Consider the following 18705-nt stretch of genomic DNA (forward strand, 5'->3'; position numbering starts at 1 on the left):
GTGGAGTAAAATGTACCATATTTCCCTCTTAATTGTAGTAGAGTTGAAGTATGAAATAGCATAAAATTGAAATACTCAAGTAAACTTAAGTTAATTAAATGTACCTCAACACTTAACCACTTGATGTTTGTCTGAAATCCAGTTTTTAGGTATTTGTATTAAGATAAGATAAAATAAGATAATCCTTTATTAGTCCCGATGTTCGGCTATTTTAATCCTTTAATCCACTACATGTTGGGGACAAATTACTTGTTACTTTGACGATTTAGATTATTAACATGAAATACAAATCAACTAACAAATTATGATATATTATTATAGGTTCCCCATCACAATGTAAAGTAATGTAAATAAACCACATCTTTACCAGCTGCATGTACATATTCATTCATCCATAATTATAATCCAGTGATGTAATATGTACGTATAATAGGTCATTCTGCACATTGAGTACAATGCACTTCTACTTTTGGTATTGTACATTTTGATGGTACTTTAGTACATTTTTGTAATAAAGGACTTTTACTCGTAGTTTTTTGGGACTGCAGTTTTGCTACTTTTACTTAAGTAAAATATCTGAATACTTCTTCCACTACAGCCGAAATCTATTATCTTCTAAGTTCTCATTTCCAGTGGCAAAGGTGTTTTTCAAGATTTCAAGATTGTCGAAAATGGGGGATCGCTAGACAACCTGGCAACCCCTGATTTTCTGTTGACTTCGTTCCGTACTCTCGCGATATTCAGGCGGTCGGTGCCTGATAGGAATAATGGCCGCCTTCGTAGCAATGGCTGGAAAGGAGAACAACACAAGACGCATGTCGGACCGTTTTAGCTGACCAGGAAGAGCCTAAATCACCGGGCACCTCCTCCTACCCGGTTTTCAGAACGAATGGGTAGAAGGGGTCTTGCCAAAGGACACAAGAAACGAAAGAGACTCGGAGGGAAAGTGAGGAAAGCTAACGCTATCTTGATAGCTAACGCTAGCTGGGCTATCAACACGGTTGTCACTGCCGGGGGAACAAACCCGAGTAGCCCTGACAACTGCGTGTCGGGAGGGTTGAAGGAAGCGGCGAGCAAACGCGGGAGCGTGTGATCAAACGACTTGCGAGTCGCAAAAATGAGTGGACCGGTGCAGGACAGTGAGCCAGAGGCGAAAGTCCTTCTCATCAAGCGGCTTTACAGGTAAGTTTGCGAGGCCGTTTTTTTGCGTAGCTAACGCTAACTATGATTGCTAATTGAACGTTATTGTGCTGGCTAACTTAGCGCTAGCCAATCAATGTTTGCTACCACAAGAAAGGGTCTGTCTATTCTTCCATTCAGCCACCTGTCACGACAGTGAGTAGCCCAATATCCCCCGCACACTCAGTCAGTGTAGCATCAGATGCATCTCACCAGGCAGTCATCTTGCTTTGTGTAAAGCTTGTGCTTTGTACAGACAGGATGGTCGTTAGCATGATACCCCGCAGTATTGTTTAGATCACAGCGTTACAACCTTGTCGTTATGTTAACTCATGCTTCCTATTTGCCCAACGACACCCAGGGCCGTGGTGGAGTCTGTGCACAAGCTGGATGTCATCATCGGCGGCAAAGCATCCTACAGAGAGGTCTTCAAGCCGGAGAACATCAGCCTTCGCAACAAGTATGTCCAGCTGTTTCAGCAGTGTGTGTGTGTGTGTGAAAGGAGGCAGGAGTGTAACTTAAACATCTGGCCAGTCGCACCGAGCATTATGCATCTTCCTGTGGCCCACCTCCAGTTAATTTAGCTGATATAACCACCTCTCTATTATACTGAGATTGACTGCACCCCAGAGCATCTCTGAGAGCTTTGGAGACCCCGATCAGACTTGGTATTTTACATCCAAATTCTATTCAAATGCAGTTCACACTAAGCAATAAAAAAAATGTATGATGTATCCAAACTGACTACTTATGTTTCATTGTAATCATTTGATTCTATCTGTGAGAAATTGTGATCGCTGCAATTGTGAAAAGTGAAAAGTAAATGTGACAAAGATAGTTGATGGTGGAGTGTCTCCACAGATGGTGAGACGGAGCAGATGGTGTCTTTATTCGCTCAATGACTGCTTTGGGAACCAACATGCACTCTGATAAATTGACTAGACGGGGTTTCATTGTGGTCAGGGGTTGCATGTAAAGCTTAAGCAATTAGATAAAATAAATAATTGGCAACTATTTTGATAATCAGGTAATTGTGTGAGTCGTTTTTCAAGTAAAGATGCCAAACTTGGACCAATTCCAGATTTTAACTGTGAAGATTATGTAAGGGCACATGCATCCATGACCACGCCTGAATGTGGCACGAGTGATTCATTTGCACACATTTAGGGATGATTTTTACACGTGCATTTAAAGGTATCAGTCCCTACAGGACATCATTTAATGTAAGCGCCGTGGTCATATATTGCACTTCACTTGCAAATGGGATTATTTGGCACGTCTGTGCAAAGTGAGGCTCGTGTTTTTGTTCAGTATTATATTGTACTCTTTGGCGTCGGAGAAGAGGAGAACCAAGCGTCTCGTCAAAGAGGAGATAATGAGAAAAACTGCGTGTTCTTGCCTAAATGTATTTACATAATCTTGCCATTGCCGGCACACACAAAGTGGGGACTGAGATTTCACAATATTCTGGAACAACTCTGACTTCTGAATGAGTTTACACAGATGTAGTGTCTATAAAGTAGGGATCATGCGACTCATGATATTTTTTTTACTATTGCTTAATCTGCAGGTCTTTTTCTCGATCATGAAACAGTGCCCACCATTGACGTTTGTACCCTGCAAGGTGTTTCTGTTCTGCGTGGCCTCACCTGTTCATGTGAAAACTATGCTGACTCATTAGTCCACCTGTCAAACCGGTGACCCAACTACCTCCTTAACTTGTGCACGTGTGCGTCTGTTGTTTCTTTCAGGCTGAGGGAGCTTTGTGTGAAGCTGATGTTTCTCCACCCTGTCGACTACGGCCGTAAGGCTGAGGAGCTGCTCTGGAGGAAGGTTTACTATGAGGTCATCCAGGTTATCAAGACCAACAAGAAGGTCAGTGGCCCTGCAGCAAAACTAAAACCTCTTTGCATGTGTTAGCCAACCAGTTTAGCTGATGTTAGCTGGCTGGACACTGTCTGCCACTAAATGCAAAATCAGATAAACGTACTCATGTGATGTCAGTTGACTACAAGTTTTGTGAATGAAAAAAGTTCTGGCGGTGTGGAAGTAGAAAGAAGTGAGTTTATCAGAGCCTTGTATCCCGTTACTCATCTCTGCTTTAGGGAAGCAGCTTCAGGCTACGTGAGCCTCTGCTCGTGTAACAGAATCTACCGACAAACTGTCATCGTTAGTGTTGAATTGCAGGTAATGTAGGCGTCATGCTGTGAAAAGGAGGAATACTGGTACAAAAAGACGATGTATCTGGCTGTGCTGCATACATTCTTTTATTCTTATTTAAGCTGTTTATTGTGAGTCAGATGATGTTATAGTTACTTAAGTTAAACTAACCTCATAATACTCATTAGTTTGCCAGTTTGTATTTATATATCTTTTTATTTCACAGTGGTTTTATTTCCCAACCACATTCCTTTGCATTAAACGTTTCCCCATTGCTTGTCGTTTTTATACACGCACAATATATTTGAGTGTTTCATGCCTTTTTGCCTTTTTGATTGTCCTTGTAAGCTACAGTATGTCTGCGATGTGGATGGTCTGGCTCACACACCTCTGATGTGTCGGCTCCTCTCTCTCTCTTCCTCGTCTGTAGCACATCCACAGTCGCAGCGCTCTGGAGTGCGCCTACCGCACACACCTGATCGCCGGCGTGGGTTTCTACCAGCACCTGCTGCTGTACATCCAGTCCCATTACCAGCTGGAGCTGCAGGACTGCATCGACTGGACCCACGTCACAGACCCACTGATAGGTCAGACACCAGAAACACACACACGGAACATTCAAAGCTCAGACTAAATGAGGGACGTGGAACCTTCACATGTAAATGCTTGTAAATATGTTGTCCACATTTAAACAGTTTCTTCATTGAAAAAAGCATAGGTGTGAACAATAAAACTAATGAAGACTGAATTCTATTTAGCTGCTCGGGTTTGAAGATCTCGGTAATGTGCATGCTGGTTCACTTTGATGGCTTACTGGAACACTAGAGTAGAGGAACAGAGCTATCGTTTACCGGTCCTTTTCTTACTACAACGGCTGCGCCACACGGCGTGTGGTGGCTGCCTTGCTCAGCGGCAGCTTCTCTCTCGTGTGGTGTCCACACAAACAAGGTTGCTGCTGCTGACATCCCTTCTTTTGACATAGTTTGCCTTTCATAATGGCCAGAATGTTTCTTTTAATTTCATTATAAACGTCATTTATATTTATTTTTGATTGAAGTGTGTGTACGTGTAAATGATAACAATCCACAATTAAGAGCCGGTACTACATTCATTTTGGAGCCACCTAAGTCACTGCATTTTCCACAACACTGCCCTGCAAATATTTCAGAATAAAAGCCCTGTGTTACCAAATGAAAGGATTTTGTCCACATAAAGATGCTAGAGGGCTTTTATTTTGAAACAGAAACAGGAAGTTTCTCGCATATAGACATTAAAACTGTAGTAATGGTGCTGGTATGATGTCAAAGATAATTTTCACTGTTTTTAGTTTTGAATGCACTCTATTACAGTGAGACATTAACCTAAAGCCACAGATGCATAGCTTTTTATTTTGCCATTTTTGCAACAGTCAGATTAGCTTTCCTCATGAAATAGGTAAATCCCATTCAGCGTGGTGTAGTGAGGGTTTTGTAACTTGTGTAATATTCAAACTCTCTGAAAGCCTCCACTGGAAAGTTGAATGTCATGTACAGGTTGTATTAAAATTAGTGCTGGGCACCGATTAAAATATTTAATCGCGATTAATCGCATTGTTATGGCAAAATTCAATAATGAATTCAAAAGTAGTGTATTGCGCACTTTTATTTTAACAGTACTGCTATATGAACAAAAGGGCAATAACATTTGGTTTGCAAACACTTTAAACAAATAAGGTTATTTTTAACAGCAGTATTCCCTTTACACAGTAGCAGTTATAACACAGTTATAAAGATTCTGATCATAGATATTCAGCCGGTGTTCATAACTTTATTTTCATGTGTGTAAGAGATGCAATTTGAAATATACACCTTGAAAACTGCAAACCTATCTACTTCTTTTTTTTTTATTTTTTGTTAAATTCTCAGTAGTGATAACTAAATGATGCTTATTATACATATTACAAACAAAACACTTTAAAAACTCGACAATATGTATTTTAATATTGTCACTGTTGTAAATTGTTTGATTGCATGATTTACTTTTATTGTGAAGAGCATGAAAACGGAAGTGCTTTTACTTTGAAGAGACAGGAAGTAGAATGGTACGTGTTCGTGACGCTAACAATATTGATGATAAGTAGAAAACCACATGTCTGGTGCAAGAGCGCGTTGTGTTCACTGTAACACTGTAATACTGCAGTTCAGACAGTAAAGTGTTCTGTTCAAACAAGACGTTTCTTGGTCCTCACTAGAAGCTCCACTTCACAACAGTCACGTTTGATCTGTAACGAGACGATCGCACTCGTGTTTGTGTTTGTGAGACAAGAGTGAACGATGGTGACGGAGTGTAGCAGGGGTTACGGACCTGAGAAGGAAGTGAGGCCACACAAACACAGCTGTTCACTGCTTGCTGCCTGGTTCTTGTGTTAAAAATGTGGCTTAATAATAAATAAATAAAAAACTGCGTTAACGCGCGATAATATAATTGTCGGCGTTAATTAATGAATGCGTTAACGCGATAATAACGCATTAACTTGCCCAGCACTAATTTAAATGTACTTTCTCACACACACACACAGATAATGAAAGGTGATCACACCATTGCATTTAGTGTTTATGTGTCATTGTCTGAATTTAGTCCGTATCAGATGTCGGTGTTCTCTTGCACTATGCAGAGCAGACAAATGGGTGGAGAAGTGCCAAGTCAGTGTATTGTCAGCGAAGACAAGCAGACAGGTGCAGGGTCACCCAAGTTATAGTACTATGTAGTACTATGAAGCCGGTACTCAGACAACAGGGGCTAAATACCAGGGGTACATAGAGTCTGTAATCCAGTCCTCCAGCTGTTAATATTTTTCTTTTCAAGAAATATAAATCTTCTCGGCCACTGAAAATAGAAGCACCTGTGGACATTAATGGAGAAATAATATCTGGGTGCTGTCTCTAATATTCAGACTTTGCTTTTAGCAAGTTGTTGCTGTGCTCGGATTAAAACTTGCTCTTTTGTTACATAAGTCCAAGTCATTTTGGGTAAGTGCATCAGCTAAATGCTTTAAATGAAGAAACACAGAACATTGAATAATTGTTCCCCGCAGGCCGCAAGAAACCGGTGTCAGCCACCCCCAAGGAGATGGAGTGGGCACAGATGGCCTGTCATCGCTGTCTGGTCTACCTTGGAGATCTAGGTAATAATATGTTAATAGAATGTGCAATTATTTCATCTCTCTACCCAGCTTGCAGAGGTGTGAGACAGCATGTGTACGTCATTCAGCGTGGGAAAATTTGGCTTAGCTACTGAGTATAATTGGCAGGAGGTTGTTCGGTTGGTTTAGACTTATGTGACACACAGATATTTGGGTTGATTTTACATTAAAAGCTGAAATCATCAAGCAAAGGAAGTAATGTCTGCAGCACTTTTGGTTTGCTTTTGATAGATTAAAGAAAATCAGTGAACATTTTATATCTTGTTGACATTTATTATGACCGTTTCTCTGTTCTTTGAATGTTTCGTCTGCAGCCCGTTATCAGAATGAACTTGCTGGAGTGGAGTCTGAGCAGCTGGCAGAAAGGTTCTATCATCAGGCGCTGTCTGTCATGCCACACATGGGTGAGTGAATGTAATGGAAGAGTGGCAGCAATGCTTTGTTTCTTAAAAGCTGTGGAAAATACTTTCATCAGATGGTATCCAGAATAATAAGAAACATATGAAATCCCATTGTTCAATAGAAAAAGAAAGCAATTGAAGAATTAAGCTTACAAATATTAACTTTCCTCATGATGTTATTATTATGTTTAGATTGTAAATGTGTTCAAACAGTACTTAAAGGAATAGTTCAACATTTTAAGAAATACTCCTTTTGGCTTTCTCTCTGGTAGTTAGATCCATACCGCTCTCACATCTGTACGCTATATATGAAGTTTGAGCCAGCAGCCGCTTAGCTTAGCTTAAAGACTGGAAACTAGGGGAAACGGCTAGCTTAGCTCTGTCCAAAGGTAACAGAATCTATCAGCACCTCTAAAGCTCACTAGTTGACACATTGTGGAGCAGTAACTTGTAATCTGGAGTCTCGGCTGAGTATTGTATTTCTCACTCAGACAAACTTCCAACTTCCACACCGATAATGTGTGTGTGTGTGTGTGTGTAGTTGTACTGTGCTTTAAAGGGACTTATAGCTTACATTTGTACATTGATCAGAGCTTTATGTTTCAGTAAGTTTACTGATTTATTTGTGAATTTCAGTCGAAATATTTTGTTGCTCCTTGCTCCATTAGTTATTAGACAGATCTTTAGGTAATGATTCTCTGTCCTCATCAGTCAACTCTACAAATGAAGGTAAACTTAACTCGTTGACCCGTCTGTTCATCCATCTGTCTACAGGAATGCCGTTCAACCAACTGGGCACACTGGCAGGAAGCAAGTTCTACAATGTTGAAGCAACCTACTACTACCTTCGCTGGTGAGGAATGTTTATGTGCAGTTATGTTTGATGTTAACTACTGAACCACAGCACAATAAGTTCAGAGTCTTAACAGATGTTTTTTTATTTATTTTTTTTAATCTGTGCTAGCATCCAATCAGACGCCCCCTTTGAGGGTGCCTATGGCAACCTGAAGCGCCTGTTTGACAAAGCTGCCAAGATGTACCACCAGGTGAAGAAGCAGGAAATGAAGAAGCTGTCTCCTTCTCGCCAAAGGTGAGGCCTCAGGAGCCCTCTCTGGACAACAGTGGTCTTCATGTTTCTCTCTGGCTTGCCTGGAAAAACACAAGTCTGAAATATAAACAGAATATTTGGACTTCACTGTGCCGACATCCCAGAGTAACTTTTTGATTTGCTTTCAGCGTCTCTCTGCGGATGGGATTAGATAATTGAGGATCCCTGTGGGGAGATTATGTTGTTGAAGCAACAAAAGTATCAGAAATCAGAAGGAATAAAAGACAAATATGCACAAAAATGAAGCCAGTAAAATAGACGTTTCAAGAGATGATGCCTGGTGTGTAGCAGAAAGTATTAGAGAGGATCGATAAAGGTCAAGTCATGTTGCTTGCTAACTATGGGATTACTTAGATTACTACTGTACATGGAGCTAATAAGATTAAGACATTCTTTTGCCACCTGGACAGAAAACAATACTGTTTTGTTCCATTTACTTTAATAACACTTAACTTAGCTGTCCCTCTGCTTTTAATGCTAAAGGCTGCTGGCTCAAACTTCATATTCAGCATTCAGACAAGAGAGTGGTATCGATCTGCTCATTCAACTCTCAGCAAATAAGCGTATTTCACCCTCTTGCTAGCCTAGTGTACGTTGTTTATCTGTTCAGGGGTCTCTGAGAACAGAAAGGGTTAGTGATAGACCGCCAACACTTTACAACAACACACCTCTGTTTCCATTGTTTTACATGCACAGGTGCCTCTAAAACATGAAAATCTAAAATGGAAAGAAAATGCTGAATTTGATTGAGAATGTTCATACAAAATCTAAATATCTGTAATCTATGATTTCCATAATTTTGCTATTTTCTTTTGTGCAGATTAAAAGACATTAAGCACCTCCTGGTGAGCTTCATGTACCTTCAGAGCCTGCTGCAGCCCAAGAACAGGTGAGAGCTCGTCCTCCGCTGTTTGAGAAACCGTCCACAGTTGAAACAAGCCTTTGGCTTTACTGCATTTTTAGTATTGGTATGTTAAGACTGAACACAGTCTGTTATGTATGTTTACTTACTGTCAAATCACAATGTATCGAAACTCCTACCTGTATCAGTGATATCAAAGTCAAATATTTGGTTTAGAAGTGTCCAGTGTTTGCTGCCTGTTAAAATCTTCACACAAACTGGTTCAACAACAGAATGTGGTGCATCCTTTTCCTCACGTTGCTGCCCCTCCTCTGTCTCTATGCAGTCTAATGGAGACGGAGCTGACGTCACTTTGCCAGTCGGTGCTGGAGGACTTCAACCTGGTGCTGTTCTACCTGCCGCCTCCACCGCATGGCGGTGCTCACCACTCCCCCAGCGAGGAAGAGGAGGAGCAGCCGCCACAGCAGCAGCAGCATGCTGACAGCTCCTGCCCCGTGCTGCCCGACACCCTCGTCTTCAAGATGGTGGTCACTTGTCTGATGGTGGTGCACAGCCTGAAGAGGGGAGGTTAGTGTTAAGGCTGTGGGCGTACTTCATCATTTTGTCTTCTAAAATGTTTAAATACATTTTGATGACTAATATATAACAAGAGTACAGTAGGGAGCAAACATGAACGTTGAGGTTATTTTTACTGTCCCACTAAGGGAAATTTGTTTTGCAAAGTAAACATACAATAGTGCAAATATTCAAGTGTGCAAGGGAAGTGCAAAGAGTGCAGCCAGAGCCTGTTTTTCATTTTAAAAGCTGCATTTCCGTTTCAGTACCGTCTTCAGTGAGTTTGTGTATCTAGATGACATGAGGATCAGAATGATTAGTGGAAGGAGAAGATAACACAAACCAGACTCGGTCACAATTCTGTCCAAAACACCCATTTAAGCTGTTCTTGTTTCTTGCCATTATAAAATAATCTGCGTGGTGGATTGACTCCAAAACTAAAATTCAGACCCGAACTTGACATTTAACGAAATACATAAATCTGCAGAGAGTGATAGCAATTCATGAGTAGTAATCTTTTGTAGATTTTCATTTATATAAATGTCAAATGGGTGCCTGTGGCGACATTCATGGGAAAAATACCAAGTAGTGTTCATGTAATTGATGCGTTCTCCATCACCCAGCACTGATTGGTCTGTCATAGAGGGTAGGCGGAGCTAACGCGACAGACTCACTCCTCAACTCACATGTATGTGAAACGGCGTTACTGTGGCCGAACAATCACAGAAAAGAGAGATGACTACAGACGAGGAAACCCAAAGAAACAAATTCAACATTCAGAAGAAGGCAAAGGGTCAGAAACAATCCAAAAACACACCTGTGGTTTATTGCCAGAGATGCCGCCAAAGATAACGAAACGGACATCTTCGAGATTGTAACTTGAAGTATAAAACGAAAGACGTACACATTTAAAATGTAAATGATTTTCGGTTGTACTAATAAATGTTGTATTGTGTCTTTTAGGATCAAAGCAGTACAGCGCGTCCATAGCGTTCACTCTGGCGCTGTTCTCCCATCTGGTGAACCACGTCAACATCCGTCTGCAGGCTGAACTGGAGGAAGCGGAGAGCCAGGTGCCTCCACTTCACACTGACGCCACAGGTGAGAGAGGAAATCTCTGTCTCCATATATGGAGAGAGAAAGGAACACAAATGCAGTTACAAGTTAGTTCAATCCACACAGATAAATGCATCAAACCCAGTGTATCCGGATTAGCACACTCCTTTAGGTTAGTGACAAACAACCTGAACAAAAACAAAACCGTCAGCGAATCTTTCTTTTCTTATCTAGATGACCCGGAGGTGAGGGACTTATCGGCTCCAGCGGCAGATCGCCCCGTTGAGAAGCCTCTGCAGAATGGCTCCCTGGAGCAAGAAGACGAGGAGGAGAAGGATGAAGATGGCCGTGAAAGGGTTGGCGCCAAAAAACAGTGCAGTGCGGAAGAACAGCGCCAGTTGGAGGAAGAGAAACAGAGACAGAAGAAGAAGTACACCCGACTCTCGAGACTCCGCCGGCGCCGCTGTGCACGCAAGGACACTCGAGGAGAGGACGAGAGCGACCTGAGCGAAGGCTTCGAGAGCGAAGAGGACGAGGAGGACGTTGACGAGAGGAGGGGCCACGCTGACTCAACAGGTGCCACCACTACGGGGACCCCGGTCAATCTGCCGGCTCTCAGGAAGGAGACTAAGAGGGAACCCCTGGGTGAGGAGGGCAGCTGGGGGAGCGGCTCAGAGGAAGAGGAGGAGGAAGGAGGAACAGCGTTTGACGTAGAGACCGACTCGGACATGAACAGCCAGGAGTCTCGCTCAGACCTGGAGGACATAGAGGACACGGAAAACTCTGACAACTTGGAGGGTCAGGCGCGGGAGCCCCAAGACGAAGAGGAAGATGAGGACCAACCCAAGGAAGAAGGAGGCGAGAGGGACGCCGATACACCGCCCACCACTAATGGGCCTCTGGTGCCCAGCGACTCCAGCATCAGCACTAACCTCCAGGCCATGTCCTCGCAGCTCTTCCAGGCAAAGCGCTGCTTCCGCCTGGCGCCCACCTTCAGCAACATGTTGTTAAGGCCTCCGGCCTCGTCTTCTCCGGGTATTCCCACCCCTACCGAGGCCTCTGCCCCCCCCTCCCAAGAGACACCCACTCCTCCTGGGGATTCACCCTGCGATATGAACCCCGGTGCTGCCAACGGAACCAATGACAATGGTGATGTGCTTTTTACCTCCAACTTCCATGTAATCTGTCCTTTTAGTTTGCTTTTTTCCCCCTACTGTTACTCAAACTTTTTGCTTTATTATTCTGTCCCCTCTTCTAGACTTGGACTCTGATTCGGAAGGCAGCCAACACAGTACTCAATCGGTACATAGTGAGAAAACCCTCTTAGAGAAGCTGGAGATCCTGACCAATCAGGGGTTGATCCAGGTGGTGAAAGTCTTTGTTGATTGGCTGAGGACAAACACCGACATCATCCTCATGTGTGCACAGGTGAGAGGGCTGAACGTCCCGCTTCGTCTCTTGAAACACTGACATTTTCGGAGCATATTTAACAAACTGGTTCTCTCTGCAGAGTTCTCAAAGCCTGTGGAACCGACTGTCTGTGTTGCTCAACCTGCTTCCAGATGGCAGCAAGATGCTCGAGGCTGGTGAGTTATTGCTTTGGACCATTAAAGATTTATGCTGCTTTATAGCTCAGTGGGTACCGGATGACACAACAGTAACTATGTTTTGTTTCCCCACTTGAACAACAACACTAAAATGTCCTTTGAGACATAGAGTGAAGACATCACCTAAACCACTCATTTAAAGGAGTAGTACGACGAACTACATGTATTTGCTTTCTTGCTGAGAGGGATTGGTCCCACTCTTATTAAACTTATTAAACTACCAAGATATAACTTTTAAATAAATATTGAGCTTTAGAGATGCTGACTGGCAATTATTTTTAAACATTAGACAAAGTCGGGGAAGCTGTTTCCCTCTTTTACAGTCTTTATGCTGAGCGATCACACCTGCTGGTTGCAGCTTCATATTCAGTGCACCATGGCGGTCCTCGACCAAAGAACGTGATTCAATGTAAAGAACTGTGTAGTTTCTCACCAAAGCATCACACAAAACCACCAATTGTGTTTACCGGAGATGTGCTCAGAATTTTCTTGGAAATAAGTCATTCAGGACAAAGAAAATGACTAATCGGCCGAATAAATCTCAGTTGAGTTAAGACCAAAATGACCAATAAGCTGACTAACCGACTAAGAGAGGGCAGCGCTACAGCGTACACATGGTGTCGATCTTCTAGCAAATATTTCAATGAGTTGTCAAATAACAGTCCAATCAAATTTCCTTATAATATATCAATATTACTGTGTGGTCCATTTCACTTGAATCTTGTCATTAAATCATAACACACATGTGTATATTTACGGTAAAAAGCAAGTATCAGTTGCAAGCCTTTTATCCATGCAGTTTGATGTAATGGTTATTAAAGATGTGTTTTTCTATGTTCGTAAATAGTTTTAATGTATAATGTTTATGGTCATTGTGATATATATTTTTTCCGTATCCCCGAGCTCTTGTTCCATCCCTGTACTGCGAGCACTCACTTAACAAACAGTGCTAATACTCGGCTCTCACGCTGAGTAATGGTCTTCCTGTGTGATTTTTAATGACTGTGCTCTCTGAGTCTACAGCTCATTTATTTATTTATCTGTGTGTGTGTGTGTGTGTGTGTGTGTGTGTGTGTGTGTGTGTGTGTGTGTGTGTGTGTGTGTGTGTGTGTGTGTGTGTGTGTGTGTGTGTGTGTGTGTGTGTGTGTGTGTGTGTGTGTGTGTGTGTGTGTGTGTGTGTGTGTGTGTGCGCGCGCCGCAGAGCTCGGTCTGAACGCCGAGGTGACGGAGCTGTTAAACGAGTGCGAGCAGCCCGGTTTGGTCCAAAGTCTGCTGCTGCCTGAAGATTTGGCTCTGCGACACCTACCTGCTCTCAACGTAGCTCACCGCCGCCTCGATTTTACCCGCCGCAACCCGTCCCTCAGCTCCCTACAGGAGGTACACACACCAGCACGCACGCACACACACACAGGCTCAGCTTTTACAGATGTTCAGTGTTTGTTAGAAACACCAAAAGGCATCAGCTCCACCATGCCAATAACTTTATTGTTGTAGAATCATATTTTCTGCCAGTTTTTTTATGAGCCAGGAAGTTTGCAAATATCAAAACAGTGTTATTATCTTTGCAGAACTATTTACAGTGTACAATATTGCAATAATTACTGAACTTTTAGGAAAATCCTTTCACAGAATCCAAATGTATTTTAAACTGTTGTTCTCACTGTGTAGTGCATGTGACAAAAAATGACAGATTTAATGAAATTAGCTCAATAAATAAGTCGATAGTTGAAATGAATTTGCAGCTATTTTGAGAACTGTTTATTTGTTTAAGATGTTTGTATAAAAATATTGATTACAGCAGCCTGAAACTATGTATACTGAAAAGTATGTATACTTTTTGTACTTTATTTGAGATCACATTAAAGCAGCAGTTCACTCAGACATCTGACAGTTTTATACTTTAACAGAACAGTACATCCTTTCAGCATTTACAATGTACTCGAAGAAGACAGAAATAGAACATGAGATCAGGAAAGAAAGGAAGAAACAAAAGAAGGGCGTCTCCAGTAAACGTACATGTTCCAATTCTCCCAAATTTACTCAAATTTACTTTTGTTAAACCTCATGGAGAAGGAAGCCTCGGTACATCTGTCATCATCCTATCTTTACCAGGACACTGAAACATATTAGGACTCTTGTGTGCCCTTGTCCTGAAGACAAGATGTAGTTGGAGTGAAAGTCCTCTCGAGTTTAATTTACCCGACATGATATCTCATTATCAAACATAATATAAAACCTCTTGACATGTTCTCCTCTCTCTTTCCTCCAGTGTGTCGTGCGAGTGTGTTGCATTCGCAGTTTTGGCCACTTCCTGACGAATCTCCAGGGCAACGTGCTGCACTTCAACCCGGAGGCGGGCATCTTCACCAGCATCAGCCAATCCGAGCAGGACAATCTGGTGCAGCAGGCCAAGGCCCAGTTCCGAATGGTGAGTGACATCTGAACAGAACAACGTTGAAAGAAGAACCACCGGGGGCCTCATTCCGTCTAGTCTCATTATTCTGTGTGCCGCTGACACGGGGAAAATGCCGATGTTGTGTAACGGTTGAACTAAATAACGTTGAATAATGTTTTATTTTTTGTTACTTGTGAGTAAAGCAGCTGTCCCTTTTTGCTGTTGACTCTCCTGTCTCTATCTTTATTTGTCCAGGCTGAAGAGGAGGCTCGTCGAAATCGCCTAATGAGGGATATGGCCCAGCTGCGACTGCAGGTGTTTAATCTTATCACTGGCTGTTTACCCCGTCTGTGTTTCCCTTTGAAATCTGAGCAGCGTGGACACAGCTGTGTGCTGATACGGTCATCACTGGCAAAAGAGCAGCGCTCAGGGCGTGTTTTTGATAGAAAATGTCGAAAAAAACATTTATTTTCTTGTGTTTGTGTCTGAAAACACATCTGATGGAGGTAGTGCAACCGGTATAGGAACCTTGAGATAGTAGTGTTGTATTTCTGTGACCATGAATGAGTCTGCTCGTGGTCTGCTGTTGGGCCTCTTGTTCTGCAGTTGGAGGTGTCGCAGCTAGAGGGCAGCCTTCAGCAGCCTAAGGCCCAGTCCTCCATGTCTCCCTACCTGGTGCCAGACACAGCTGCTCTCTGCCAGCATCTCAACCTCATCCGGCAGCTGGCCAGCAGCGGCTGCTTCATCATCATCATCCCACGGACAGGTCGGTGCACTGATTTTAGCAAAGAGTTAAATTAATTTATCTTTTTTTAAATTGGTCAATGCATCTGTTCATTTTCTGCCACTTATGCGGGTCCAGGTCGTGTAGATTATGTTAATTATATCAGTAGGAATGTTTTTAACATCCTGTATGGAAGTACTAAAAAAGGTGCCATTTCATCCATATTAATTTTCCTTCATACTGTGGACGGTATAATCATGATGCAGGGATGAAACCTGCATTTCATGTGCCGTTGAAAAGGTCTTAAAAAGTCTTACAGTTATGTTTGGGAACCCTGCAGAAGCCCTGATGTACACAAAGACATGGCTAAACACAAGTTCATTGCAAATTAGGGGTAGAAATTCTGAACATTTAGTATCGGATTTTATTATTATCAAATGCATTTCATGTCCAAAAATCTTTTTAATAAGTGGAGTGGCTTCAACACTCTTGCATTACCCTTAAATGTACATTAATAATTGTATTGTGCTGTTGATGGATGCTTGAAACTATGCAAAATATAGAAGACACGTCTTTTTTGAAACAATTAGTACATTAATCAAGCAGTCGACTGAGTCGTCCGTAAAGTTGAATATACATTGTTTTAATTATTTATCAAACAATGCAAAATGACAAATATTGCTGATTTTGTCATTTTCATGCAATCGTTCGGGCACTTGGTCAGAAATAAGTTATTTGAAGAAGTCATCTGGACTTTATCTTTTCACAAAGTCGGTTTGCGATTCATATTTAAATGTCCTGTCTGCTGACGTGACTGTTTGCTCGAGTACTTAGTCTGACCTACTTCTTCTGTCGCAGTGATTGATGGACTTGACAGGTTGAAGAAGGAGAATGCCGGAGCGAGGGATGGCATCCGCTTTCTGGAGTCTGAATTTCGCAAAGGCAACAGGTGGGTGTTGGTTTCATGCGTATGGTGACCGATGGAGCTTCTCGCTGTCTAGGATTGGATGTGAAAGAGTTTTTTTGTTGTGTAGTACTTGTCAAACACAAATCTCACTTTTACTCCATTAAACTGTGTTTATTTAAATATTCTGTTTCACGTCCTTCTGTAGGTACATTCGCTGCCAGAAGGAGTCTGGTCGGAGTTTTGAAAGAGATAAACTGAAGCGTCAGGACATCGAAGCCTGGTAAACCTCGCTCCCCTCTCTACAGTTACCTCTGTTTGTTCTGGGTGGATGACTCTGACTTCTCTTTGTTCATTTCAAGGCATTTATACAAGATGGTGGACAGCTGTCGTCAGCTGACCGTCTCCCAGAGCAATGGAGATGAAGACACAGCCGGCATGGTGACCATTCTGACTGACCATCAGGTGGAGGAGCTTTGCACTCGGTCAGCAGCAATGAAGGTCAGTCACTCTGGAAGTTGACATTTTGCACCAGGACTAGTCCAGTTTCTGCTCTATTTTTGCTCCAGTGCTGTCCTCTTCATTTTCATACAGATCCCACAGCCATCTGGTGATTTAGGGAGGGGGCGTTAAGATGCTGTTGGACGATCCAACAACACACCGACACCGTTATGGTTGTTACATTGTGGCCATTCGAATAAACAAACATTTTGAATCCCTATTTCTTTCTTCTCAATAGTCGTGTGTTAGAAAGACATTTGCGTGAGCTGTAATGACGGAATATACATACAAGCCTTGTATTAAGTTTTTTATGTATTGCATGTAGGCTTGGGCGATATGACGACATAGTCACGTTTTTGGTTGGCCGCTCACGTGTCCACAATATCAGACGGATATTCAATTATGCAACACCTGTGTTGTGCTATTTTCAGTCTCTCTTTCTCTTGTTTTCTCTGTGCTTCACCACATTGTTGTTGTATCAAAAACAAGCCGACAATGTTAAAGGAGAGTTTCAATATCACCTAACCCTAATGTCATGTCTGTCTTTTTTTTTTTTTTGTCAGTCGGCGATCCAGGCGGCGGGCTCGGCGGGCATGGAGCTGAAGAACATCGTGGACTTCTACCGGCAGTGGAAGGAGATTGGCTGAGAGCTCAAACAGGGGCAGCTGTCGGCGCTGCGAACAGCTGATCGATCACAACACTCGCTCCCTCTCTCTCTCTCTCTCCCACTCTTTTGCTCTGTGTGTATCTGCGTCTTCAAAGGCAAAAACCAACTCAAAAGAAAGCTGAATCGAAGGAAAGAGTTAAAAGCTTAGAGGAGTGGAAAAGTTAAAAGAGTGGAGTTTAAAAAAGACAAAAAAAAAAAGAAGAAGAGAAATGCGAGTGAAAACGGAGCTGTAAGAAAGAGCAGATCTCCCACCTCCCAATCCTAAACATAAAGAGTGACCTCTAGTGGTCGGAGCGCGGAAACGGTGGGGGAACGTTACACAACTTTTAAAGTGCCACTGGTTCACACCCTAACCAGGAATACACTGTATATGTTAGCAAACGAGTACATACGTGTCGAGAGAGAAAACCGCACACACATTAACACATTCACGCTCAGATGAATCCATGTAGATGTTTAGAGCAGTGGTTTGGATTTCCGTTCCCTCCCTCCCTTTCCCTTCAGTCTGTATTTCAGAGAAGAGGGTAAAGGACGTGCGTGTCTGGTAGGGCTGCGTTTTTGGAAAGCCGAGGGTGTATGAAGACAACTTTAAAGACGGAGAAAACCCACTCTGTCCACCTGACACCTGAGGCTTCCAGCCCTACAAAACCAAGCAGGCGTCTCGTCGCTCACAGGCCTCTAGGAAAGGTTGAGGAAGACATAATGTACACTTCTCCGGGATCGGTTTCTTTCCTATGTGGCTCTTTGTTTTTTTCCTTAATTGCGGTGTACTTTTGTGACCAGTGACTTTGTATTGTGCTATTGTGTATGAGAAGAGAAAAGGAAGAAGAACAAACAGGTGGTGTCCTGTTAAAAGTTTTTAATTTGGATTTTATTTTTGTACCCAAATGATGTTGTTTATTTTGTTTTTCGTAAGCTAAATTTGAACGAGATCTCCAAGAATGTTTAAGGGAAAGGGAAGGGGTTGTTGCCGTGCGTTGATCCGCTGAACAAATCCTTCAGATCAGAAAATGAAATGAACGACTTATAATCCAGAATTTATTTATCCAGGTGTCATGTTAGAGGGAGCTAGAAGCTGATCAGCCCCATGTTGTAGCCAGTCACCGAGGAGGCTCGGAGGAGAGGGGCCGGCTGACTCTCCCAGAGGACTGTGGGCTGTGTTTGGACCCCTGTAAACTCCTAAAATGTGTCCCATCTACATCACCATTTCCATAGTGACTGTCCCATCATGCACAGTGCAAAAGAAAACCAGTATATGTGTGTGGCCATGCATTGAACAATAAAAAGAAACTCGTATAAGATGATAACTTCTTCTTTGTTTTTCATTTGACCGTCCCTCTGTAAAAGCACCACGTCCTCAACGACACACGGGGAATGAAGTACAAGTCAGAAAGTCCATTTTGGA

General features: G+C 42.6%; 1 protein-coding gene across 1 annotated transcript; it reads left to right on the forward strand.

Moving 5' to 3' along the window:
• Nucleotides 1–739: 739 nt before the first annotated feature.
• smg5 (SMG5 nonsense mediated mRNA decay factor) lies at nt 740–18607 on the forward strand. The gene is made up of 22 exons (XM_076106653.1): nt 740–1182; nt 1541–1639; nt 2931–3054; nt 3770–3926; nt 6413–6502; nt 6835–6924; nt 7696–7774; nt 7886–8011; nt 8850–8918; nt 9217–9458; nt 10410–10547; nt 10737–11651; nt 11761–11930; nt 12013–12088; nt 13311–13486; nt 14379–14537; nt 14760–14819; nt 15111–15270; nt 16087–16177; nt 16341–16415; nt 16495–16633; nt 17197–18607. Exons 1-22 carry the CDS (start codon nt 1118–1120, stop codon nt 17278–17280), a joined length of 3384 nt encoding a protein of 1127 aa, XP_075962768.1. The 5' UTR covers nt 740–1117; the 3' UTR covers nt 17281–18607.
• The last annotated feature ends 98 nt before the right edge of the window (nt 18608–18705 follow it).

The sequence above is a fragment of the Anarhichas minor genome, unplaced genomic scaffold (genome assembly GCF_050575085.1).
Source record: "Anarhichas minor isolate MPS153535 unplaced genomic scaffold, ASM5057508v1 ptg000035l, whole genome shotgun sequence".
NCBI lineage: Eukaryota > Metazoa > Chordata > Actinopteri > Perciformes > Anarhichadidae > Anarhichas > Anarhichas minor.

What these genes read in the sequence shown, in the direction of transcription:
- smg5 (XM_076106653.1), top strand. Translation starts at nt 1,118, where the DNA reads ATGAGTGGACCGGTGCAGGACAGTGAGCCAGAGGCGAAAGTCCTTCTC. An exon ending in AACATCAGCCTTCGCAACAA is followed by an intron (nt 1,640 to 2,930) that starts GTATGTCCAGCT and finishes TGTTTCTTTCAG; the next exon opens with GCTGAGGGAGCTTTGTGTGA. An exon ending in GGTCTACCTTGGAGATCTAG is followed by an intron (nt 6,503 to 6,834) that starts GTAATAATATGT and finishes TTTCGTCTGCAG; the next exon opens with CCCGTTATCAGAATGAACTT.